General features: G+C 38.8%; 1 protein-coding gene across 12 annotated transcripts in view; it reads left to right on the top strand.

Moving 5' to 3' along the window:
- Nucleotides 1-3,124: 3,124 nt before the first annotated feature.
- Bcl2l13 (BCL2 like 13) overlaps nt 3,125-26,465 on the top strand; it is a 97,975-nt gene continuing 74,634 nt past the window's right edge. For 2 of the 12 annotated variants that reach the window (XR_007108224.1, XM_047548518.1), the window contains exons 1-4: nt 3,125-3,282; nt 10,125-10,235; nt 13,945-13,980; nt 14,241-14,408. Coding sequence is in view for 11 of the 12 variants with exons in the window: in XM_047548518.1 (XP_047404474.1) it covers nt 13,953-13,980; nt 14,241-14,408 (196 nt within the window). In the remaining variant the exon portion in view is untranslated. Of the gene's footprint in view, nt 3,283-8,797; nt 8,938-10,124; nt 10,236-13,944; nt 13,981-14,240; nt 14,409-26,465 lie in introns of those variants that run through there. The other 10 variants (XM_047548510.1, XM_047548502.1, XM_047548516.1 and 7 more) reach the window with 9 other exon arrangements.

The raw sequence follows: 26,465 nt of genomic DNA, 5'->3' as shown, positions 1-26,465 counted from the left end.
TTCTATACTAGTTTAGGTCTTGTAGAGAAACTACTTATAACAGATTTTTAGTTAAGTTAAAAAAGGCCACTCCCAGATAAGCCTGTTTGCCTGCAACTTTACCAAAACCACTGACCTAAATTGTTCTTACTTAGTCACAGGGATGGGCCTCTAGGCTCATTGTCTCATCTGCTTAAGTCAGTCAGCAGAAGAAGCTCTTTTTAAAAAAAATATTTTTAGTTATAAATGGAGGCAAATGCTGTACCACTGAGCCACAAACCCAGCCCTACATAAGTTAACTCTTGAAGAGGATAGAGGGACAGATTCAGGAAAATGTAAATCATCTGTCTTTATTTTTATTCATTTATTTTGTGGTATTGGGAATTAAACCCAGAGGTGTTCTACCACTGAGTTACATCCCCAGTCCTTTTTACTTTTTTTTTTAATATTTTTTTTAGTTGTACATGGATATCTTTATTTTATTCATTTATTTTTATGTAGTCCTGTGCCTCACACAGTGCCTCACTCATGCAAGGCAAGAGCTCTACCATTTAGCTACAACCCCTTTTTATTTTTTATTTTGAGACAGTGTCTTACTAAATGGCCCAGGCCGGCATGGAACTTTCAATCCAACTGCCTTCCAAGTAACAGGCCTGCACCATTGTATCTAGCTTCATCTGTCTTGAAATCTTTTTTATTTTTTTGGTGGGAGGTTGGGGGGACTGGCTCTGTCTTGAAGTCTTGAAGGCTAGGAGTGTATGTAGCTCAGCAGTACAGCACATGCTTAGCATGCTTAGCTTTGGTTTCCATGCTTGGCATCACAAACCAAAAAATGTTAATTTGGAAAGAAAAAAAAAAAGGCCAAATTATAGCTAAAAATACTTTTACTTAAGTAGATGCCTGCACTCCTTCCTTTTTTTTTTTTTTTTTTTTTTTTTTTGCTACCGGGGATTGAACCTAGGGGCACTTAACCATTGAGCCACATCCCCAGACCTTTTTATATTTTATTTTGAGACAGGATCTCACTAAGTTACTTAGGACCTCTCTAAATTGCTGAGGCTGGCTTTGAGCTCACGATCCTCCTGCCTCAGCCTCCAGAACCACTGGGATTACAGGCATGCACCACCATGCCTCGCTTCTTGCTCCTTTTCAACCAAATTTCCACACAGCACAATAAGTGATTTAAACCTAGATGACAGGGATGGGGGTGCAGTGTTACAGTGCTTGCCTAACATGTGCAAAGCCCTGGGTTCAATTCCCAGCACTGCAAAAAGAAAAGAAAACCAAACAACCTCGATGGCGTGAAACTATCAATTTGTAACTCTTTAGTAGCTTCCATTTGCTTGTGGTGGGCTTTCATTGCCCATTCTAGGCCTGCCTCCTCTCTGCCCTCAGTTCCTTTACCACTTTATTGGTTTCCTTCCAGTTCCTTCAAACACTACACTTTTAGACTCAATTCTTTTCTTCCACTTACACCTGAGTTTATTTTTCATTCTTCAGATTTCAACTTAAAAGATCTTCTCAATGGGAATGGGGGCAAACACCTGTAATTCCAGCAACTCAGGAGGCTGAGGCAGGAGGATTGCCAAGTTCAAAGTCAGCCTCAGCAATTTAGCAAGGTCTTAAACAACTTAGTGACACCCTGTCTCAAAATAAGTAAATAAATAAATAAAAAGGGCTGGCGGGCTGGGGTTGTGGCTCAGTGGTAGAGTGCTTGCCTAGCCCACATGAGGCACTGGATTTGATCCCCAGCACCACATAAAAAAACTAAATAAACAAAATAAAGGTATTGTGTCCATCTACAATGAAAAACATTTTTAAAAACGGGGGTTGGGGACCGGGGATGTGGCTCAATGGTTGAGGGCCCCTGGGTTAAAAGCCTCCCTGGCAAATCTCTATGGTTTCTCTATTAAACGACATCACTCAGTCTCTATGACAGCCACATTTACTACTACTTTTTTTTTTTTTTTTGCAGTGTTGTGGGTTGAAACTTGTGCATGCTAGACACATGCTCTACCACTGAGCTGCACTACGCCCTCAATCCCAACCTTTTTAATTCCATCTCCCTCATACCATTCAGGTGCTTTATCATATTTTCCTCACTCCAAAGTGAAACCCATTCACTCCTCAAAAGGCTTTACTCACTTCTCATCTGGCTGGTTGCCACGGCTTTCTAACACTTTCTTAGACTTCCTAAATCCTAATCTTCAAGGTGCCCTGTTACAATTCATTTCAAGTATACCATGGTGAACTGGTTTGCCCTAAAGTATGGTATTATACCCTGTCGCCTAGATACCTTTAGTGGCTCCTCTAAAGCACTCTTGGACTCAAGTAACAACACACATTAACCCAAATTACATTCCAGGCACTGTGCTAGGTGCTGTGAGCAAAAATGGCTTACTACTCTAAATTTCCACACCGTCCCTGGGCTCACGCAGTTCCCTTCGCCATCCCAGCCACGTTCCTCCGAATCTTTTACAACACTCAAGGACCACATTTCCTGACAAGTGGCTGGAACATTGCAGCTCTTGAGACTTTTTTTTTTTAAATTAAAATATTTTTTAGTTTTACAGACACGTTTTGATTCATTGTACACAAATGGGGTACAGCTTTTCGTTCCTATTGTTGTACACAATGTATATTCACGCCATTCATGTAATCATACATATAGGGTAATACTGTCTCATTCTACTGTTTTTCCATTCCCACCCCTTCCCACCCTTTTCCTCTACACCATCCAAAGTTCCTTCATTCTTCTCTTCCCCCCGCCAACCCCTATCGTTATATATTCTTGAGACTCTCTTGACAACTGTTTAACCCGGTCGCTTGCACATGTTTGAAACGCAACACATGTTTGCAGAACTGAACTTATTCTGCGGACGGAGAACTGGTTCTTTCCGAGCAATTGACAGCCTCTAGCCCCAAGACTTCCCCTCCTCTTTTGTGACCGGAAATAACTTGAGGCGAACTTCCGCAACTCCAGGAATCATAGATTTCAGCGACTCCTGAGAAGAGCGGGCTAGGAAGGATCAGTTTTTCAATCACGTCTGCGCAGAGGCCTCGGTGGTCTGTGTTTCCGTTCCAGGTGACAGAGCCGCCCTCTTCCGGCGCTCCGGTGCGGCCTAGGCCGGCCCCCACGCCGGCGGTGACGGAAGCACGCTGGGGGTGACCTCACCCTCCAACATGGCGGCGGCGGTAGATTAGGGCTGTGGGTCGAAGCAGTCACCGCCGCTTTGGGACCCTGTTGGAAGCAATCGCCGCCGCCGCCTCATTCATCTCTTCTGGGGTAGGGGCCAGGGCCAGGTGAGGGGAGTGGAGGGGGTCCGGGTAGACAGAACTGGGTGAGGAGGCTGTTTTCACCTAGGGAGGAAGGTGTTCAGAGACTACGGAGCCACCGATTCCCCACTGGTTCCGACTGCGCGTGAGTGAGAGACCGAGAGCGCGCGCACGCGCGTATATATGTGTGTGTGTGTGTGTATGTGTGTATGTGTGCTTGAGTGCATGTCACTGTCACTATAAGCGTATACCGGCGCTCCTCCACCCCAGGATTCTCGAAGTTTGAGGGGTCTATTTCTTTATAACCAGACCAGGCACGATAGATAATCGTGGTCCTACTGCGGACCCTTGAACCGAACTTCTTCCCCCATTGTGGGCTGTCTGAGCCCTTTGCTCAGCCCTTTGCTCTACATTGCTGTTCTTCCTCACAAGTAGCCTCACATGGAAAAAATCTGGGTCCATTTTTAGAGCTACACTGGAGAACGTGGACTTCTTTTTGGTCGAAAAGGTTTGCATGCGATTCACTTAGAACAACTATAGATTAGTTTTCCATCCGTAGTCGTTTCTTGTCACAGATTGACACCCCCCTCCCCCGAAAAACCTGCCTTTTTACCCTTGGAAGCAATACAATTCACATTTTATTTCCGTTGATTTTTATCCTGTCAACATTCCAAGGAGATCTCAAGTTTCCTGCCTTCATAACCGACTATGAGGGAGAACACCTAAGACTTTTTGAAGAGATCTGGCCAGACAGATATGCACATGCTGATGACTGATAGTTTTTTTAGCTCTTAACCACTCCTGACACAAGTGTTTATCCAAAATAGCTATCTCACAGTCTCTGCTTAAAATTTTGAACTAAGTTTACAGTCCCCTCTCCCCTTTTTTTGCTTTCTGATGTAAAAACCAAACAATCTTTTTGCGAAATAGTAAGATTTCCCCTGGAGGTTTGGTATAACCAGAATGTTGCTCTCTGCTCTGACTTCTTGTGTGACCTTGGATGAATTGCCACACCCTTCAGATATCTTTTTCTTTTCCTTTTAACTCCTTAGGAAATTAAATAATTGTTTGCATATATCTTATATACATAATTGTATAAATGTACCCTGCACGTTTTACTTGTGAACTGAAAATAGTTAAACCATGAAATAGTCCTCATTTGGTAATAGGCAGTTAAGGATTTTGAAAATCCTTTTACTCTGAGTGATCAGATACTGTTCTTTTTCAAATGGCTCATGTTCTTACATGAAGAAGTGTGCCCCAGTAGTTGATTTCAGATGAAAGATGTATAAAGTTGAAAAAGGTATGCTCACTTATACATCATTTAATATTGAGACCTTGTCCCAAAATACAATAAAAAGTTCTGGGGGTGTAGCTCATTGGTAGAGTGCTTGCCTAGCATACTTGCCCTGAGTTCAATCCTTAGTTGTACAAAAACAAAAACAAAAATTATATGAAACTTTTAGGTCCAGTGATTTGCAATAAGAATTTTTTTTTTGGGGGGTGGGGAGGTCCTAGAGATTTAACCCAGAGACCCTTTACCACTGAGCTACATTCCCAGCCCTTTTTGTGTTTTATTTTGAGACAGGGTCTCGCTAAGTTGCTTAGGGCCTCATTAAGTTGCTGAGGCTGGCCTTGAATATGCAGCCTTCCTGTCTCAGCCTCCCTGACTGGTGGGATTATAGACATGTGCCACTGTGTCCAGCAAGAATAATTATTTTTAAAATATATTTTTCTTATGAACTATTTCAGACTTACAGATTTTAAACCTTTAGTATTTCCACCCTGCTTTTTTCAGATATAATTTTTATTCATATCTTATTACAAATGATCAGTAAGAGTTCTTGTTTAATATATATTACAGAGTTGGGGAAGGAAGCTATTTTCAAAGTAACCGTTTTGGTTTTGCTGGGCTATGGATCAAACCCACAGCCTTGTGCATGCCAAGCCCACTCAGCCCCTTTTATTGTTGTTTGTTTTGTTTTCCTGTGCTAGGGATTTTATCCAGGGCCTCATGCTTTCATACACTCTACCACTGAGCTACACATCCAGCTGGAGTAGCTGATTTTTAAGTTTGAGGTATAATTAACTGCCATACAATTTTTAAGTGTTCAGTGGTTTTCAGTATTATCCAAAGACTTCTGCAACTATATCCTACAGTTTGGTACCTCAAGAAACACCATTGCTGTTAGCAGTCATTCTTGTTTTTTGTGGGGAAGGGAGGGAGGTAACTGGGGATTGAACCTAGGGCCTTCACAAACTAGGCAAGCACTCTACCACTGAGTTACACCCCAGTGCTTTTTAAGTTTTACTTTTGAGACAAGGTCTCATTAAATTGCCCAGACTGACCTTGAATTTATTGCCTCCTGCCTCAGCCTCCCAAGTAGCTGGGATTACAGCTATGTACTACCATGTCCAACTATAATTCCACTATTTCTATTATGATTGTTTTTAATTTTACTTTTCAAGAAAGACCTAAAATTCAATACTTGCTTATGAAGTATGGGTTAGAAATTTATTTTTATTGGGGGCTGGGAATATATTAAGTGGCAGAGCATGCACAGGTCCCTAGGTTTGATCAAGAAGAAGAATAAAGCAAAATAAGAAATTAATGCTTTTGGATCTCATGTTTATCTGTGGAACTTTTGAAAAAATTCCCTACTCAAGCTGGGTGAGTAACTCAAAAGGTCATGGGGTTGGATTCGCCAGCACCACCAAACCACCAGTGAGTCTTAAAACTAAAAATTCCCCAAACCATGAATGAGTGTTGACTCTAAAAATTTGATAGCCAAAAACTTTGTTAATGGTTAAGATTAGAAAATATTTTTTAGTTGTCAATAGGCCTTTATTTTGTTTCTATGTGGTGCTGAGAATCGAACCCAGTGCCTCACACATGCTAAGCATGCACCCTGCCACCGAGCCACAACCCCAGCCCCTGCATTATAATTTTATTGTGGTGGCAGGAAATGGTCTAAAAAAGGTTCTGAAATAATTTAGCCACTAATCAAAATATGTTAAATTGTAAAATGTATTATGGTTCTCTGAAATTAAAATAACTTAAGTATGATGCTCTATATTAGTATGTCTGAGGTGGATTCCAGGAATTTGTATTTTTAAAATTTTTTTTATTTGTAAGGAATTTATATATACATATATATACATATATAAAAATATATATACGTATATATATATATATATATATATATATTTTTTTTTTTTTTTTTTGGGAGCTGGGGATCGAACCCAGGGCCTTGTGCTTACAAAACAAGCACTCTACCTACTGAGCTATCTCCCCAGCCCCAGGAATTTATATTTTTAACAAGCATCCAGTATGATTATGATGAAACAAGTTTGGGAAACAAGTACAATAGATTGTCACATTTCTGCAATTTGCTTTTCTTAAGATTTTATATTAGGATTAAAAGTTGCTTCATAATTTTTGATGATAGTTCATAAAATGTCCTTAATTCCTGTGGTGTAATTGGTGCTACCATTCTGGAACTTGACTGGTGCTCATAATAGAAATCTGATTTAAAAAAGAAAATCAAACTGGATGCAGTGGCACACACCTGTAATTCCAGTGGCTTGGGAGGCTGAGGCAGGAGGATCATGAGTTCAAAGCCAGCCTCAGCAAAAGCAAGGTGCTAAGCAACTCAGTGAGACCCTGTCTCCAAAGTACAAACTAAGGCTGGGAATGTGGGTCAGCAGTCGAGTACCCCTGAGTTCAATCCTCAGTACCCCGGCCACCAAAAAAAAAAAAAAACACCCAAAACCACCTTGTTCCTGGGTTTGATGGTGCAGACTTTAATCCCAGCCACTTAGGAGGACCACCAACTCCAGGCCATCTGCCCCAACTTGGTGAGACCCAAGGTGGGAGATATGACCCAGTGGTAGAATTGCTTGCCTTACGTGAATTCAAACCCCAGTACCACAAAAAAAGAAAAGCCACTTGTTTTTTTTATTATTTTTTCCTCTATTATTAGCATTTTTCCCCTCTGCATTTCTTTTCACCTATGTTTCTTACCTAGTACATTTTCTGGCATGTAGTAAATATGTGATGAATGAATGCAAGTAAGTGAAGAGGATGTATTTAAGTTATTGCACTGCTAACTAACTTTATGATTTTAGGCAAATAAATCGTCTGTTGTTTCTCCAAAAGAAACAAAAAATTTGAAACTTTTTCATTCAAGCATAGAGGATTTCTGTGACAACACATGGAAAAGTGCTTTAGAAATAGAGGTCTCATGCAGAAATAATTTATTCATGATATTTGTTAGAAATGAAATGCTGATTACCACTGCTAGTGTTGGAAAGGAATTGATGCCCTTGGAGATGTAACCTGGAGTTATGCTATGAAGTTTACATTTAGCATATGCTCAATGCCTTCCCCCCACTTAATCACAACCCCAAAGCTATATTGTTGCATATACAACTAGAATCTCAAACAAATTGGATGGATATTATATACTGCAGGTCTCCTACATTAGGTTTGGTATGTTTACAAGAGCACCAGATACACATTTATCTTAGTTTTTTGTTGCTTTAACTGAATACCACAGACTGGATATTTTACTTTAAAAAAATAGATTTATTTAGTTCACAGTCTAAGGACAAAGAAGTCCAAGAACCTCACTCTGGCTGTGCTCTGGTGAGCACCTACTTGCTACATAATAACTGTTGTAGAAGGCATCATGTGGCATGACAGAGTTTGCTAGTTCCAGTCTCTCTTCATTCTTATTCTAAAACCACTAAGGCCTTTATAGAGGCTTTACCCTCATGACCTCATCTAATCCTAATTACCTCCCAAAGGCCCCATTTCAAAATACCATTAACATTTTAATTTGGATATTAGGTTTCCAACACTTGTACTTTGGTGGACTTTAGTAAAACCACGGCAACATCTGAAGTCTAAAAATGTATATTAAACTTAGATGAATAAATATAATCCTTCACCAAACATACAGACGTATGGATATTATTAAAGAAAAAATTAGCCAGGCATGGTAGCACATGTCTGTAAACCCTGTGACTGGAGAGGGTAAGGCAGGAGGATTGCAAGTTCAAGGCCAGCCATAGCAACAGAGAGATATCCTGTCTCAAAAAGAGCTGGAGATGTAGCTCAGAGGTAGAACATTCCTAGGTTCAATCCCCAGTACTGGGGGGGGGGGGCGGGGAGAATCAGTAATATCATTAAAGCATTATCACTGAGCTACACAGCCATAAGATCTATTTCTAAGTGAGAGCAGTATATGTTGGCAAGTTTAAGGGGGGAGAAAAAGACTTGCAAATAGAGTGTTAAGTATGGAAGATGGTCAGTTAGAAATCTGATAAAACTTGCAGTTATAATTAGGCAGTTAGGTTTTTAAAGAAAATTTGAAGAGTGTTAAGGCTAAATATCAGATTTGGAAACCTGTTGAATTCTTTTTCTATGGCATCTGGATCAGAAATAATAATTTTTGAGTGATATGGAATCTTGATAAATCTAAGAAAACTGAATGCAACCAGTTAGTGTGTCTGTGTATAATTTTTTTTTTTCTCTAAGAGACATGACCTTGCTATGATGCGCATGCTGGTCCCAAAGTCCTGGGTTCAAGTGATCCTCCTTCATCTTCCTGAGCAACTGGGACTACCTGTGTGCACCACTGTATCTGGTTTCAATTTTTCATTCAAAGCATTGTTCAAGTATAAGTACTTCTTTATTCCTATTACTAAAAAAATGCAGAGACATTTTAAAGTTTAAATTGTTGCTAATATGATCAGTTATTCCCTTCTCTTTTGAAGCTCTGCTTCATAATTCATTCCTTGCTTTCTATTTAATCTTCTTATTGGATCCTTTTCCACTAACATGAACATACTTATGTGTCTTCCATCACGTACAAAAACAGAGGAAGTCTTTTAACCATTTGTCTCTCTTCAGTCTCCATTCTTTTCTTCATTTCAAACCAAGCTCGTTCTTTGAAATAGATGAAAACTTACTTTATCTACCTCTTCACTTCCCATTCATTTCTTCAAATCCCTGCCTTTTATTTTTTAAATTACTTTTCTTCCCTTTCTTCCTTCCTTCCTTTGTAGACACTGCCTTGCTAAGTTGCCCCAGCATCTAATTCTTGATACTCCTGCCTCAGCCTCCTGAGTAGATGAGACAACAGGAGTGTGCCACTATACTATTTCAAATCCCTGCCTCCTGTTGTTGCTCCTGCCAGTCAAACAAAACTGTCAAAAATCATGGATGACCTAATGCCCACATCCAGTGACTCTCCTATTTTCATTTTCTTGGATGTTGTATATTTGACATATTTGTTTACTATCTTCTTATTGAAGTGCCTACCTGACTTGTGTGATCACACTCATTCCTGGTTTACTTTCTTTTTGACTCTTCTAGTCCTATGGTAAGGGGTTTCCTCTGCCAGCTTATTGTTTTGTCAGCCTTTAAATGTTAGTTTTGTCCTGAATTCTAAAACATTTTTCTTAAAAATTATACCAGAATTTCCTAACCTGTTTTGCAACCCTTTTCTCCTTTATCGAAAGGAGATAAATAACAATTTCCCTGGCTCTTATTGGTGTTGGTGGATGAAGATGGTGGCATTATTATTCTCTTTTGTCCCAAGCACTGAGAATAGTTGCTACAAAGAACATTGACGATTTACTGAACTTTGTTTTATTTTGTGATCTGAAAACAATAGGTGATTTTCCTTTTTCCAATTACAAAACTGTGTATTTGTGATATATATGTATATGTTTACATATTTATTCATTTATTTTGATTCTTGGCTCATGACTTCCCCAAAGAGGGTCATAGGAACTTAATTTTCCTTGCCTTTCTGCCTTTGAGCTAGCAATAAAGAAATTCTTTCATCTCCCTTTGACAGATCCATCCTCCTTCCAGAAGATTCTTGTACTGTACCCCAGGAAGAAGGAGTGCTGCACAGAGAGGCCAAGAAGAATCTGATGCGACAGACTTTGCCTGGTTTCTCCATCCAGTCTGTCCATAAGCATTAGATTATACATACCCTTTTTGTCCAGTTACATTTCTGCATTGTTATCTATGGTTCAGTCATGCCTTGCCATGAAGTCTCCATAAAAACCTGAAAGGATAAGGTTTTGAGAGCATCTTGATAGCTGAACATATGGAGATACCAGGAGAGTGGGGGGCCCAGAGAAGGAATGAAGGCTCCATGCCTGTTCTCTCATACTTTGCCCTGTGCATTTCTTTGTATCCTTTATAATATCCTTTATAATAAACTGGTAAATGTGTTTCCCTGAGTTCTGTAAGCCACTTGAGCATATTAATTGAATCCAAAGAGAAGGTTATGGGAACCCTGATTTATAGATGATTGGTCAGAAGCACTTGTGAAATAACCTGGGTCTTTGACTGGTCTCTAAAGTGAGGGAGTGTGAAGGATGACAGTTAAGACTGAGTCCTGTCTCCAGATTGTGTCAAAATTGAATTGGATTAGAGGACACCCAGCTGTGTCTGCTGCTGGAGAATTGAATGATGGCTTGATTTTGTGAACACCCCTCCCCCCCCATATATCTAGTTTCAGAAGTCTTGGTTGATCAGTAGAGGAAAAACAAAAAAGATACTTTGTTTTTTCCCAGCACAATATTCAGTATGCTTTTTAAATCTATTGTTCTGCTGGGTTTGGTGGCACAAACCTGTAATCCCAGCAACTCAGGAGACTGAGGCAGAAGGATTGCAAGTGCAGGGCTAGCCTGGGCAATTTAGTGAGACCCTGTCTCCAAAAAAAGGACTGGAGATGTAGCTCAGTAGTAGTGCATTCATAGCACCACAAAATAAAGAACAAACAAACTATAAATCTAGTAATCTTCACCTGAAAGTAGTGTGTTATAGTTGATGTGGAACTGCCTTAGAAATTTGAAGTAAATAGGTACAATCTTGGCTTTTGTTCCATTTAGGTCTTGGTTACAAAGAAAACAAAGAAATTCTAGCTTTTTTTAAAAATATTTTTTTAGATGTCGATAGACCTTTATTTTATTCATTTATTTATATGTGGTGCTGAGAATCGAACCCAGTGCCTTACACATTCTAGGCAAGCGCTTTACCACTGAGCCACAACTCCAGCCCCATGATTCTAGCTCTTTTAAGCAGAAAAATAGCTTATGGAAAAGGTGTTGGTAGCTCAAAGAATGAGTGGGAAAGCTGAATAATTCGGCTTGGTAGACAGACAGAACCCAGAAGGAGAGAGCCACAGGAATAGAATCATTAGGACACTGCTCTTGCTGCACATGTACTGCCATCTATTCCATATATTATCCTTAAGTATCTTTCTAGATTTCAGGTCCTAAGTTGTAGATGGGAGTATCAGACTTGGTGAATTACCCTAGGCACCAGGGAACAGGAAAATACGTGAGAAAATTCCACTTTAGCTTTTGTAGTGGGGGTCAAGGGATTTGTTTCCCACCAAAGTTTATATAGTATGGGATGCTCCATAGATATCAAATGAGGTTCAGATGGCAGGCAGGCAATAAGTAAAATAATAAAAGGGCAAATGACCTCAGAAAACCTATTTTTATCTTCCCTTATATATAAATTTTGAATACTGTGTTCCCACTATTAAATGGTAATAATGTAAAAGTAAGATAAAATATTTTGAGAATGCTGTAGATGTGCCTTTCCTGTAGTATAAACTTGCATATTTTCCCCCTTTCTTCGGAATTTGAATTGATAATTTCGCAATACACACACACACATATATATTTATTTATTTATTTTTTGGCAGTGCAGGGGATTGAACCCAGGACCTTGTGCATGCAAAGCAAGCGCTGTAGCAACTGAGCTGTATCCCCAGCCCCCAAGATTTCTTTTGAGAGCCAAATAAAAACAATATTTTAATAGTAATCATGAATGCACTTTTTTTCTTTTTTCCTTTTTTGCAGTGCTGTAGATCAAACCCAGGGCCTCCTGCGTACTAGGTGTGCTCTACTGCTGAGCCACATCTCCAACCCTATTTTTAAAAACAGTATTAGCTATTCCCCAGTACTTTATCTCTTTATATAGGCTTTCAAATTCTGTATGTTCTTTCTCAATAATCTATCTTTTTAGGACATTTCTTAGTTTGCTTATCACAGATCTTTAATTTTGCTAACATTGCCTATTTTCCCCTATTGCTAGTTAACTGAACCTCTTTTACTGGATAGATTAGTCCCCATGTACATGCAGTTTTGCTTTTGATAGCTCCACTTACCTATGGTCAGCTGCAGTCCAAAATAGCAAATGAAATCTCACACATCCTACTCTGTCCTGCTCAGGAAGTGAATTATCCATTTGTCCACTGTATTCACTTTGTATGTACTGCCCCACCTGTTTGTCCTTTATGAGCCATCTTGGTTATTAGACCAACCATCTCCATACCACATTGCTTTCATTCAGGTTAACCTTATTTTACTTAATAATGGCTCCAAGTGCAAGAGTAATTATGCTGGCAAAGAGAAGTTATGATTTAAGTGAAAAATAGGTTTCAGTATGGAAAGGAAAAGCAATCATGCTTAGATTGCCAAGATTTACAGTAAGAATGAAACAATGTATATAGGATTTGGTATTACCTGTGGTTTCAGGCATCTCTGGAGAATCTTGGAGATCTCAAAGCAGCCCACGTCATTTAAAAAAGAAAGCCAAGTTATTTGGAAAAGTTAAAAGTGCTTCATGGGCTGGGGATATAGCTCAGTTGGTAGAGTGCCTGCCTCGCAAGCACTAAGGCCCTGGGTTCAATCCCCAGCACCGCAAAAAAAAAAAAAAAAAAAGAGTGCTGCAAAACATTTCGTGTGAAACGATGGTTTTATTTTTGTTACTAGAGGTTGAATCCAGGAGAACTTTAACCACAGAGCTATATCCCTAGCCCTTTTTATTTTTAATTTTGAGACAGCTTCTCATTAAGTTGTTGAGTCTCTCACTGAGTTGCTGAGACTGACCTAAAATTTGTGATTCTCCTATCTCAGCCTCCCGAGTTGCTGGAATTATAGATGTGCCCACCACACCCAGCATGAAACAACTATAAGTATATGGTAGTTGCCAGGTCCATATGATAAAGTAGGAATAGTGGTTGTATTGATTATGATATAAGTTAGGATGCCTAGTGGACAGATTCAGATTAAAGTGGTAAGTGGTCCAGGTGACTCAGGTTCACATGATCATTCAAGGGACCCAGTTACATCTGGTTGCTTTACTCTCCCCTAAAATGGTATCCTTATTTGAATATTAAAGCTACGTCACTGCTATGTTCAGGTTCTAAATCAGAATAAAATCCCAACTGTTTAAGAAGAGACTCACAAATTAGACTTGTAACCTCTGCTCACATTCCTCTGGCTCAGTCTTACACACATTAAGCTACAAAGAAGACTGGAACATGTAGGCTGTAACTCTGCCGCCATGGGGCTACCTAAAAATTTAGGAGCCTTGGATTAGAGTCTTGGACAGTCTCTGCGTAGCATTTGTGAGGACATGGGTTCAATCCACAGCCTTGTTTAAAAAAAAAAAAAAGTCTTTATTATTAAAAGAAAGAAGAAGAGGAACATGTACTGTGTGTGGGTTGCGGGGGGCGGGGTGTCACTAGATGATTTGTTACTTAGGTGGATTCATAGTTCTAACCCCAGTACTAGGGGGTAGGAATGCCATTTGTATGTAAATTAAACACTCCATTTTTTTTTTTTTTTTCTTTCTTTTCTTGGCAGTAGTGGGGATGGAACCCTGGGCCTTGCACATGCCAGGCAAGTGTTGTGCCACTGAGCTACATCCCTAATCCTTTTTAAAATTTTTATATTTAGACAGGGTCCCCCTAAGTTACCCAGGCTGACTTCCCAAGCAGCTGGGATTACACTTACACCATACACAGTTACATTTTTAAAGATTTCTGGGAAGAAATGTCTGAGACGACTTTTATTTTGGTATTTAATTGAGTAATTGGAATCATTGAGAAAATGCGCTGGCATGTAATGAACTTTAAACTGAAGCCTTTTTATGTTTTTAGGTTTTACACATCTGAAAGTAGACCTCTTGGGAGCTCTGTTGACCAACCCAATGGCGTCCTCTACTACCATGCCTCTAGGATTTCACTATGAAACAAAATATGTTGTTCTCACCTACTTGGGACTCCCTCAGGAGAAGCCTCAAGAGCAACATCTTCTTTCACCCCAAGGTATTATCTTGGTTTTTTGTGGTTATGTTAAATCATATTAAGGATTTCACATATAGAAATATTTGTAGCTGAATTATTTATGTGTATAATAAAATCAAGTGATCCACATATGAATAACCCTTGGCAGGTACAGAATGACTGTAAAAGGGTTAAGGTGGCCATAGGGGTTCAGGAGGTTAAACTAAGAGCAAAGGCAAAGAGTAAATACAATGGCAAGAGTCACAGCTGGAGGTCAGATAATTTCATGAACCAGCCAAAGAACTTGTTCAGGGTTCTGAGTTGTCAAAGTGCAAAACTTATTCTAGGCCAGGGTCTGGTTGGACTACAGTCTCAGAGTATTAACTTGAAAAGGGCCACACATCATTGTCATGGGCTAGAGAAACCATGCTGAGCTGAAGCCTGGGGACAAAGTACCTGAGGCTCATTTTCCTGGGCAACAATCATGATGAGAGTGACCAGGTGACAGGGTCAGTGTGCCACCAGGTCAGATCCAGTCTGGGGGGCTCGTCCTTTAATAGGTCTCAGGTGAATGGTTTACTTCATTTGGTGATCTGGTGTGTTTATTAAGCTCATGGGTCTGGTTTTTCTGACATGGCATTGATATGCCCATGCATCCATATATTTTTTTAAAATATTTTTTTAGATATTGATAGACCTTTATTTTATTCATTTATTTATATATGGTGCTGAGAATTGAACCCAGTGCTTCACACATGCTGAGCTACAACCCCAGCCCCACATCCATGTACTTCTAATTTAATTCAGTAACTTCACAGGTTTTTTTTTTTATTACAATTAATTTATTAGTTTGTGCCTCATGATTGTGCTAGGCAGATGATCATTTTATACAAAAAAACGGTTGAGAGACATTCTACCTCAGTACCTACTCTCAAAATGGAGTAACTCAGGATTAGGCACAACCTGAAAACTATTGTCATATTCACAATGGAGTAAGAGCAGGGCACAGTCTGCTCTCTACAGTTATCATGAGAGGGAATTTATTATAAAAGTCCTTTTCGCTCCCTTTTGCTTTCACCCTCTCTTGCCTTTCAGCCTTTTACCATGGAATGATGCAGCATGCTGGCCCTCACTAAATGCTGCTCCTCAACCTCTGACTTCCTCAGCGTCTAGTACTATGAGAAACATACTTCTTTTCTTCATGTAAAACCCAATCTCTGGTATTCTGTTATGCAGCACAAATAAGCTAAGACAGAAAATTCAATCTACAGAAAAACTAATGGGTCACTTAATTCAGCATATCACTTAAGTAGAAATCAGTTAAGAGACTTTACTATATATTGCTTTGTTTTACTCTTAAGTATTTACTTTTGATAATTTATCCAGAAGTAAACTGCATAAGTTGTTAAATCAGAGAGTAATCATTGGTCTGGGGTTGTAGCTCAGTGGTAGAGCACTTGCCTTGCATGTGTGAGGCACTGGGTTTGATCCTCAGTACCACATAAAAATAAATCAATAAAGTTATTGTGTCCATCTAACAACTAAAAAAATTTTTAAAAAGTAGTCATATTTTTATGATGACATATTATCATACACAGTAAATATGTGGCTTACAAATTTCGTTTTTTTTTTTTTTTTGTTTTTTTTTTTGGGTGCTGGGGATCGAACCAGGGCCTTGTGCTTACAAAGCAAGCACTCTACCAACCGAGCTATCTCCCCAGCCCCTACAAATTTCACGTCACACAGAATAGCTTTATACATTTTCAAGTCTTTTAAAAAACTATTCATAAAGGGACAATATGAGAACAAGAGGACATTCTTAGAAATTAAATATGCTGGGTGTGGTTGTACACACCTGTAATCCCTATTACTTAAAAGACTCGGATAGGAGGATCACAAGTTCAAGGCCAGCCTGGGCAACTTCACGAGACCCTGTCTCAATATAAATAATTTTAGGGGCCTAGGGATGTAGCTTAGCAGTACAGTGCTTGCTTAGAATGTGTTAGGCCTTGGGTTTGATCCCTAGTACCTCCCCCCAAATATTTTTCGATAATCAAAGGAAGAAAACTCAACTAAACTCTAAAAAAGTTATTAAATCCAAAAATCTTTCAGAAAGAAAAAAAAGGCTGTATATTCATGCCAGCAAAACTGTAATCAAAACAGTAGAGAGTGCAATGTCTAGTTTTTAAAGAAAGTTATTTTGAAGTAGTTTTATATATCCTGCCGTCTAGGTAACAGTTAACTCCAAGGGCAAAATAAAGACATTTTCTGCCTGCAAGGAAAAAAACAAACCTAGTTAAAACTTGTGAAAATATTGGATCCCATTTTTCTAACATGCATTTAGATCCAGTAGGTATCTTCAATGTCATATTCATACGAAGGCTAACTGAGCTCTTGTCTTTTTTTTAATTTATTATTTTAGTTGTCAATGAATCTTTTATTTTATTTATTTATATGTGGTGCTGAGGATCGAACTCAGGGTCTCACACATGCCAGGCAAGTGCTGTACCACTGAGCCAAACTCTAGCCCTTGACCTCTTATCTTGATAGTGGTTAATGCATAAATGATTAGCAAGCCTCTGATTGTGATTGTGTCTGAACAGCATTTTGATTTGTTAATAAAGATTCTAGGAATTAATTTTTTGAAGTGTGTGGTTTTAATAGCTCAACCTCCTATACACAGTTGCCTGTCGCCGCCCGTGGCAATTTGTTACCGCCTGCAGCAACAATTGCGCAGGTATTTATTGGAGGTGTACTGGAAATTGAGCTACTTCTATTATCTTTCTTTTTAGTGCACTGCTTTCTTGCTTGTTTGCTAATTCTTTGGCTTATAGATGAAGAAAGGCTTTGAGAGGAGAGAGAGAGAGAGAGAGAGAGAGAGAGGCTTTGCATAAGAGAGAAAGAGAGACTACACTTTCAGAAATCTTTATCTTCTTAAAGTCCTGCATCCTGAAAACTAAAGGTGCGTGCTATCAGAGGAGCTTCTTCTGTGATTTGCCATCTGCCTTCTGCGATCTGTCAGAGGTGCTGCTTCTCCTTTATTCTTTCTACTAACTGCTTATCCGGTTATTCGTGGTGCTTCCTATAGGTGTGTCTTATATACCTAAGGCAGCCAATCAGTTTAGGATTAGCACATTTGAGGCACGCCCCTCGGTACCAATCAAGAAAGAATGAGGAATATCTGTTGACCACTAGCGCAGAGGAGACATTAACTAATCAGGCAAAAGTAGATCACGCTGTGTTAACACTAACTATGCACCACCTCTTGGCTCAACACCAGCCGCCATCCTAGGGTTACCCAAACATGTCTTCTGCAGTTGCCAAAGTTAGATATCAAAACTCAGTGGATTAGACCAAGAGAGGTTATGTATTCTGCCTCTGGCCCTCTAAATTCATGTCCTTGCATGCAGAATATATTCATTTCATCCCAGTATTTTCTACAATCTTAACTCATTTTCAGCATCAACTCAAAAGTCCAAATTCAATGTCTCATCTAAATAATTCAGACATGAGTAAAACTCAAGGTATAGGTCATCTTGTGGCAAATTCCTCTAGTTATGAACCTATGAAACCAAATGCTTCTAAATATAATGGTATGACAGACACAGGATAGGCATTCCCATTCCAAAAGGAGGAAGAAAGGAGAGATAAGACCCCAAGCAAGCCTAAAACGGAGGAGGTCAAATTCCATTAGAATTTTAAACTGAAGTTCCAACCAGTTATATTCCATTGGTATTCCTTAATGCTTGAGAATAATGCTCTGGATACTGTACCCTCCAAGTCTGCTGGGGCAGACATCATGCCTTCTGGACACAGTCTAGCTGGGGTCTTAGCTTTCTAACCAACTATGACAGAGGTTTCAATCTTCCTGACCCATTGGGATGGTGGGTCCTGCCCCTGAAGCCTTTGCCAGACTCCCAGGGCCTCCAGTGGCCCTAACATTTATGGCTTTGGGTGATTCTACCCTTGTGGTGACTGTGTGTCTCTTCCCTCTGCCCATAGGCTGGGTTCCTGAGCACACAATTCTGTTGGGAGGCCCTGTCCTTTGAAAAATCTGTGTGGAATCAACCATGCCTGTATAGATTTGCTTAGTGCCACCACAGGGCTTGATGGAACTGCACCCAGGGTAACTGATGCTCACACAGAAACAGCCTGCAAAATGAGGAGAATTGAGCAGGATGAGTCCCAGAGGTCCCTCTTCGAAATTGCTTTATCCCCAGGGCCCTTGAACTCTGGGGCTGCGATGAGAAAGGGTAATCCTAATGAATTCTAAATTGCCTTTGGGGTTCTTTTTCCATTGTCTTGGAAAATAGTACCTTGATTCTGTTGAGATGGTTCAACCATACTGGTGTCCTTATTAAGTGGTTTCTGGCCACAACCTTAATGTTCTTTCCAAACAAACTTTCTCATTTTTTTTTCAATATGGATAAATTAAGGATTTCCCAAATCTTTACATTCTGCTTCTTTTTTGGTGAATAATTCTATCATTCCAATTTTAGTATGTGTGCCACCAAAGCAAGTGCTACAATTCCATCTTTTTAAATCATTTCTTTCCTATTGCATTGTACTATAAACAGTTAAGAAGAACCAGCCTGTTCCATCAGATATTTCCTCCTCAACCAAATATCCCCAGGGACAATTTACTGTTGAGCTACATCCCCAACCCTTTTTATTTTTATTTTTTATTTTGAGACAGGGTCTCAGTAAGTTGCTTAGGGACTCACTAATTTTCTGAGGCTGACTTTGAACTTGTGATCCTCCTGCCTTAACCTCCCAAGCTGCCGGGATTATAATCCTGTGCCACCATGCTGGGCTTGGTACCAATTTTCTGATATAGTCTGCCCAGTCTACTACAACCATAGACAGTGTGGCTCATAAATAACAGGTTTATTTCTCACAGTTCTGGAGGCTGGGAAGTCCAAGATCCAGGTGGTGTCACATTTGGTGTCCGAGTGAGGTCCTGCTTCTTTGGTTTGGTTTGCTTTGTTATTTCCACAATCCCAGAGTGCTGGGGACTCGAACCCGGGTCTCCGGCATGAGAGGCAGGCACCCTACGAGATGGGCTTTATGGCCTCCGAGGACCTGCTTCTTGATTCATAGGTAGCTGCCTTTGTCTTTTTTGCCATAACGTCACATGGTGAAAGGGGAGAGGCAACTCTCTGGGATCTCTTTTAGAGGCAGGAGGAGGATCACAAGTTCAAGGCAAGCCTCAGGAACTTGGTGAGGTCCTAAGCAACTTAGTGAAACCCTCTCAGAATTAAAAAAAAAAAAAAGGGACTAGGAATGTAGTTCCGTATTTAAGGGCACCAGGTTCAATCCCTCCAAAAAGAAGATAGTGTTGAAGGAAGAAGAGAAAACCACTGTGCTTCTTTTCCTTAGCATGTACAAGTTGTTTCTCTGGATCAGTAGTATTAATCCAAAGTCAGTAGGATATGTTGGAAACCATACATATTCCTCCTTCTTCAGACAGGTTATAATTAGAGGGCAGTTTATTATCTATTACTATTCATGAAGGGGCATTCAGACTTATCTGTTTATCTTTTAGGGATAGTGCCATCTCTTTGATTGTAAGGATGGGTTCATGACTATCATCTGTGAGATGTGAACTTAAATATTAGGGAACAGTACTTGCACTACTGTATGAGCCAGGAGTCAGTATATCCCTGAGTGTAACTGCTTTCTTAACCTGAGGACTCAACAGGGAGGACACAGTCCAAGATGTGTGTCATTGATTAATTCTTAGTAATATTATCCTGGAGAGGGTTGGCCGATAATAGGCCTTATAATTTTAGATTATATTCATTAACAGTATTTTCAGGTCTACATGGAATTAATTTCCAAAGTATTGTTTGATAATAGTAGTTAAGGGTGGTTCTTCCTATTCAGAAAAATTTCATTTCTCATTTTTAGCTCAAAAATTTCAATAGGGAATAGGGGTATAATTTAGAAATAGAGAGCATGCTTAGCCCTGGTTTAATCCCAGCCTCAAAACAAACTTAAAAAAATTGCAATAAAATGTTTAATTGCAAGGTGTGTCAGGATATCCAGCTTCTTTTTCCTGACAAAACTTCATTGATATGATGATGGTTAAATCTACGTGAACCTGTGAAGTTCACTGTTAAAAATCACTAATGGGCTGGGTGTGGTGGCGCACACCTGTAATCCCAACAGCTTCGGAGACTGAGGCAGGAGGATTGTGAGTTTAGAGCCAGCATCAGTAACTTATTGAGGCCCTGAGCAGCTCAGCAAGACCCTGTCTCTAAATAAAATATAAAAAGGGCTGGAGATGTGACTCAGTGGTTAAGCGCCCCGGGGTTCAATCACTGGTACAAAAAGAAAAAAAATCATTAACATTTTCCACATTATATCTACTGATGAAAAATACAAGGAATAATCATAGCTTTAAACACCTTGCATTTTCATAATATTTGTAAATTTGTCCAGTTAATAAGCCTTTCTCTGGTCCACATATATTTTTACTACTATCCATCTTTGCAAATTCCATTTTGCATTAGTGCATTAGTGTTTACCCAATTTCTTTTTTTTTTTTTTTATTGTAAACAAATGGGATACATGTTGTTTCTCTGTTTGTACATGGCGTAAAGGCAAACCATTTGTGTAATCATAAATTTACATAGGGTAATGTTGTTTGATTCATTCTGTTATTTTTTCCCTTCCCCCCACCTCTCCCACCCCTCTTTTCCCTCTATACAGTCCTTCCTTCCTCCATTCTTGCCCCCCTCCCGAACCCTAACTCTAACCCTAACACTAACCCCTCCCACCCCCCATTATGTGTATCCACTTATTAGCGATATCATTCGTCCTTTGGTTTTTTGAGATTGGCTTATCTCACTTAGCATGATATTCTCCAATTTCATCCATTTGCCTGCAAATGCCATAATTTTATCATTCTTTATGGCAGAGTAATATTCCATTGTATATATATACCACAGTTTCTTTATCCATTCATCAATTGAAGGACATCTAGGTTGGTTCCACAATCTGGCTATTGTGAACTGAGTAGCTATGAACATTGATGTGGCTGTATCTCTGTAATATGCTGATTTTAAGTCCTTTGGGTATAGGCCAAGGAGTGGCATTCCAAGTTTTCTAAGGAGTCTCCACACTGCTTTCCAGAGTGGCTGCACTAATTTGCAGCCCCACCAGCAATGTATGAGTGTACCTTTCTCCCCACATCCTCGCCAACATCTACTGTTGCTTGTATTCTTGATAATAGCCATTCTAATTGGGGTGAGATGGAATCTTAGGGTGGTTTTGATTTGCATTTCTCTTATTACTAGAGATGTTGAACATTTTTCCATATGTTTGTTGATTGCTTGTAGATCTTCTTCTGTGAAGTGTCTATTCATTTCCTTAGCCCATTTGTTGATTGGATTATTTGAATTCTTGGTGTAGAGTTTTTTGAGTTCTTTATAGATTCTGGAGATTAGTGCTCTATCTGAAGTATGATTGGAAAAGATTTTCTCCCACTCTGTAGGCTCTTTCTTTGCATTGCTGATAGTTTCCTTTGCTGAGAGAAAGCTTTTTAGTTTGAATCTATCCCAGTTATTGATTCGTGCTTTTATTTCTTGTGCTATGGGAGTCCTGTTGAGGAGGTCTGGTCCTAAGCCGACATGTTGAAGCTCTGGACCTACTTTTTCTTCTATAAGATGCAAGGTCTCTGGTCTGATTCCGAGGTCCTTAATCCATTTTGAGTTTAGTTTCATGCATGGTGAGAGATATGGGTTTAGTTTCATTCTGTTGCATATGGATTTCCAATTCTCCCAGCACCATTTATTGAAGAGGCTATCTTTTCTCCATTGCATATTGTTGGAACCTTTGTCTAGTATGAGAAAATTGTATTTATTTGGGTTTGTGTCCGTGTCCTCTATTCTGTACCATTGATCCACCTTTCTATTTTGGTACCAATACCATGCCGTTTTTGTTACTATTGCTTTGTAGTAGAGTTGAAGATCTGGTATTGCGATACCCCCTGCTTCACTCTTTCTGCCAAGGATTGCTTTAGCTATTCTGGGTTTTCTATTCTTCCAGATGAATTTCATAATTCCTTGCTCTATTTCTGTAAGGTACGTCATTGGGATTTTAATTGGAATTGCATTGAATCTGTGTAGCACTTTTGGTACTATGGCCATTTTGACAATATTAATTCTTCCTATCCAAGAACATGGGAGATCTTTCCATTTTCTAAGGTTTTCTTTAATTTCTTTCTTTAGTGTTCTCTAGTTCTCGTTGTAGAGGTCTTTCACCTCTTTTGTGAGATTGATTCCCAAGTATTTTATTTTTTTCGATGCTATTGTGAATGGGGTAGTTTTCCTAATTTCTCTTTCTGAAGATTCATTACTTATGTTTAAAAATGCCTTAGATTTATGTCCATTGATCTTATATCCTGCTACTTTACTGAATTCACTTATGAGATCTAAAAGTTTTCTGGTGGAATTTCCTGGTTCCTCTAAGTATATAATCATATCATCAGTAAATAGGGATAGTTTGAGTTCTTCTTTTCCTATTCGTATCCCTTTAATTTCTTTGGTCTGTCTAATTGCTCTGGCTAGAGTTTCAAGAACGATATTGAAAAGAAGTGGTGAAAGAGGGCATCCCTGCCTTTTTCCAGTTTTTAGGGTGAATGCTTTCAGTTTTTCACCATTTAGAATGATATTAGCCATGGGCTTAGCATAGATGGCCTTTACAATGTTAAGGAATGTTCCCACTATCCCTATTTTTTCTAGTGTTTTGAGCATGAAGGGGTGCTGTATTTTATCAAATGCTTTTTCTGCATCTATTGAAATAATCATGTGATTCTTGACTTTAAGTCTATTGATATGGTGAATTACATTTATTGATTTCCTGATGTTGAACCAACCTTGCATCCCTGGGATGAAACCCACTTGATCATGGTGCACTATCTTTTTAATATGTTTTTGTATGCGATTTGCTAAAATTTTGTTGAGAATTTTTGCGTCGATGTTCATTAAGGATGTTGGTCTGAAATTTTCTTTCCTTGATGTGTCTCTGTCTGGTTTAGGTATCAGGGTAATATTGGCTTTATAGAATGAGTTTGGGAGGGTTCCCTCCTCTTCTATTTTATGGAATACTTTGAGAAGTATTGGAATGAGCTCTTCTTTAAAGGTTTTGTAGAACTTGGCTGAGAACCCATCTGGTCCTGGACTTTTCTTTGTTGGTAGGCTTTTGATGACTTCTTCTATTTCATTACTTGAAATTGATCTATTTAAATTGTGTATGTCCTCCTTGTTCAGTTTAGGCAATTCATATGTCTCTAGAAACCTGTTGATGTCTTCGAAATTTTCTATTTTGTTGGAGTATAGATTTTCACAATAGCTTCTAATTATGTTTTGTATTTCAGTTGTGTCTGTTGTGATATTTTCTTGTTGATTCCGAATTTTAGTGATTTGGGTTTTCTCTCATCTTCTCTTTGTTAGTGTGGCTAAAGGTTTATCAATTTTGTTTATTTTTTTGAAGAACCAACTATTTATTTTGTCAATTTTTTGTATTGTTTCTTTTGTTTCAGTTTCGTTGATTTCAGCTCTGAGTTTAACTATTTCCTGTCTTCTACTACTTTTGGTGTTGGTCTGTTCTTCTTTTCCTAGGGCTTTGAGCTGTGGTGTTAGGTGGTTGATTTGTTGAGTTTTACTTCTTTTATTAAATGCGCTCCATGAAATAAATTTTCCTCTAAGTACTGCTTTCATAGTGTCCCAGAGATTTTGATATGATGTTTCTTTGTTCTCATTTACCTCTAAGAATTTTTTAATTTCCTTCCTAATATCTTCTGTTATCCATTCATCATATAATAGCATATTGTTTATTCTCCAGATGTTGGAGTAGTTTCTGTTTTTTACTCTTTCATTTATTTCTAACTTCAATCCATTATGATCTGATAGAATACAAGGTAGTGTCTCTATCTTCTTGTATTTGCTAACATTAGCTTTGTGGCATAATATATGGTCTATTTTAGAGAAGGATCCATGTGCTGCTGAGAAGAAAGTGTATTCACTCTTGGTTGGATGGTATATTCTATAAATGTCTGTTAAGTCTAAATTTTTTTTTTTTTTTTTTTTTTTTTTTGGTGCTGGGGATCAAACCCAGGGCCCTGTGCTTGTAAGGCAAGCACTTTACCAACTGAGCTATATCCCCAGCCCCAGTCTAAATTATTGATTGTGTTATTGAGATCTATGGTTTCTTTGTTCAATTTTTGTTTGGAAGATCTGTCCAGTAGTGAGAGAGGCGTGTTAAAATCACCTAGTATTATTGTGTTATGGTCTATTTGGTTTCTAAAATTGAGAAGGATTTGTTTGACATACATGGATGAGCCACTGTTTGGGGCATAGATGTTTATGATTGTTATATCTTGCTGATTTATGCTTCCCTTAAGCAGTATGAAATGTCCTTCTTTATCTCTTCTGACTAACTTTGGCTTGAAGTCCACATTATCTGAAATGAGGATGGATACTCCAGCTTTTTTGCTGAGTCCATGTGCATGGTATGTTTTTCCCCATCCTTTCACCTTTAGTCTATGGGTATCTCTTTCTATGAGGTGAGTCTCTTGCAGGCAACATATTGTTGGATCTTTCTTTTTAATCCAATCTGCCAGTCTATGTCTTTTGATTGATGAATTCAGGCCATTAACATTCAGGGTTGTTATTGAGATATGATTTGTATTCCCGGTCATTTCGTTCATTTTTTAAATTTTATTTATTTATTTTTTTGACACACCTTGGTTCCTCCTTTATTTAACAGTTCCTTTAGGATAATTCCTCCCTTTGCTGATTTGCTTCTTTGTTTTTTATCTCTTCCTCATGGAATATTTTGCTGAGAATGTTCTCTGATGCTGGCTTTCTTTTTGTAAATTCTTTTAGCTTTTGTTTATCATGGAATGATTTTATTTCATCGTCAAATTTGAAGGTAAGTTTTGCTGGGTATAAGATTCTTGGTTGGCATCCATTTTCTTTCAGGGCTTGAAAAATGCTGTTCCAGGCCCTTCTAACTTTTAGGGTCTGGATTGAAAAATCTGCTGATATCCGTATTGGTTTCCCCCTGAATGTAATTTGGTTCTTTCCTCTCACAGCCTTTAAAATTCTGTCTTTATTTTGTATGTTAGGTATTTTCATTATAATGTGCCTTGGTGTGGGTCTGTTGTAATTTTGTGTATTTGGAGTCCTATAAGCCTCTTGAACTTGATTTTCCATTTCATTCTTCAGATTTGGGAAATTTTCTGATATTATTTCATTGAATAGATTGTTCATTCCTTTGGTTTGTTTCTCTAAGCCTTCCTCAATCCCAATAATTCTCAAATTTGGCCTTTTCATGATATCCCATAGTTCTTGGAGATTCTGTTCATGATTTCTTACCATCTTCTCTGTTTGTTCAACTTTGTTTTCAAGGTTAAATATTTTGTCTTCAATATCTGAGGTTCTGTCTTCCAGGTGTTCTATCCTATTGGTTATGCTTTCTATGGAGTTCTTAATTTGGTTTATTGTTTCATTCATTTCAAGGATTTCTGTTTGTTTTTTTTTTTCAATATCTCTAACTCTTTATTGAAATGATCTTTTGCTTCCTGTATTTGCTCTTTCAACTGTCGATTGGTGCGACCATTCAATGGCTGCATTTGCTCTTTCATCTCATCATTCAATGCCTGCATTTGCTCTTTCATCTCATCGTTTGCTTCCCTGATCATTTTAATTATGTACATTCTGAACTCCCTTTGTGTCATTTCTTCTGCCTTGCTATCGTTGGATTTTATTGATGTAACATCTAGATTTGTTTGGGGCATTTTCTTCCCTTGTTTTCTCATATTGTTCAGGAATCAGTGGGTCATTAAGATATTGCAGATTTCCTCTATTGACTTATAATGTCCCTGAAGATGGCTAGTATATCCCCTCTTATCCTTCAGTAGCCTGCAGTCTTGGAGGAAGTTGATAATGCGGTGCTCCACAAGGAAGCTGCCTCTCTAGGGTTGGTGACCCTCAGGTGGAGTATATTTCCTGATAGTGGGCAGAGGTGCCTCCACTTGTTGACCAATGGTCATCCAAAGGGGAACTAGGCTGCAGGCTGAGGCAAGGCCTG

This window comes from Sciurus carolinensis, chromosome 4 (genome assembly GCF_902686445.1).
Source record: "Sciurus carolinensis chromosome 4, mSciCar1.2, whole genome shotgun sequence".
In the NCBI taxonomy this organism is placed as follows: Eukaryota; Metazoa; Chordata; class Mammalia; order Rodentia; family Sciuridae; genus Sciurus; species Sciurus carolinensis.
This window is presented reverse-complemented; position numbering and strand designations above follow the sequence as displayed.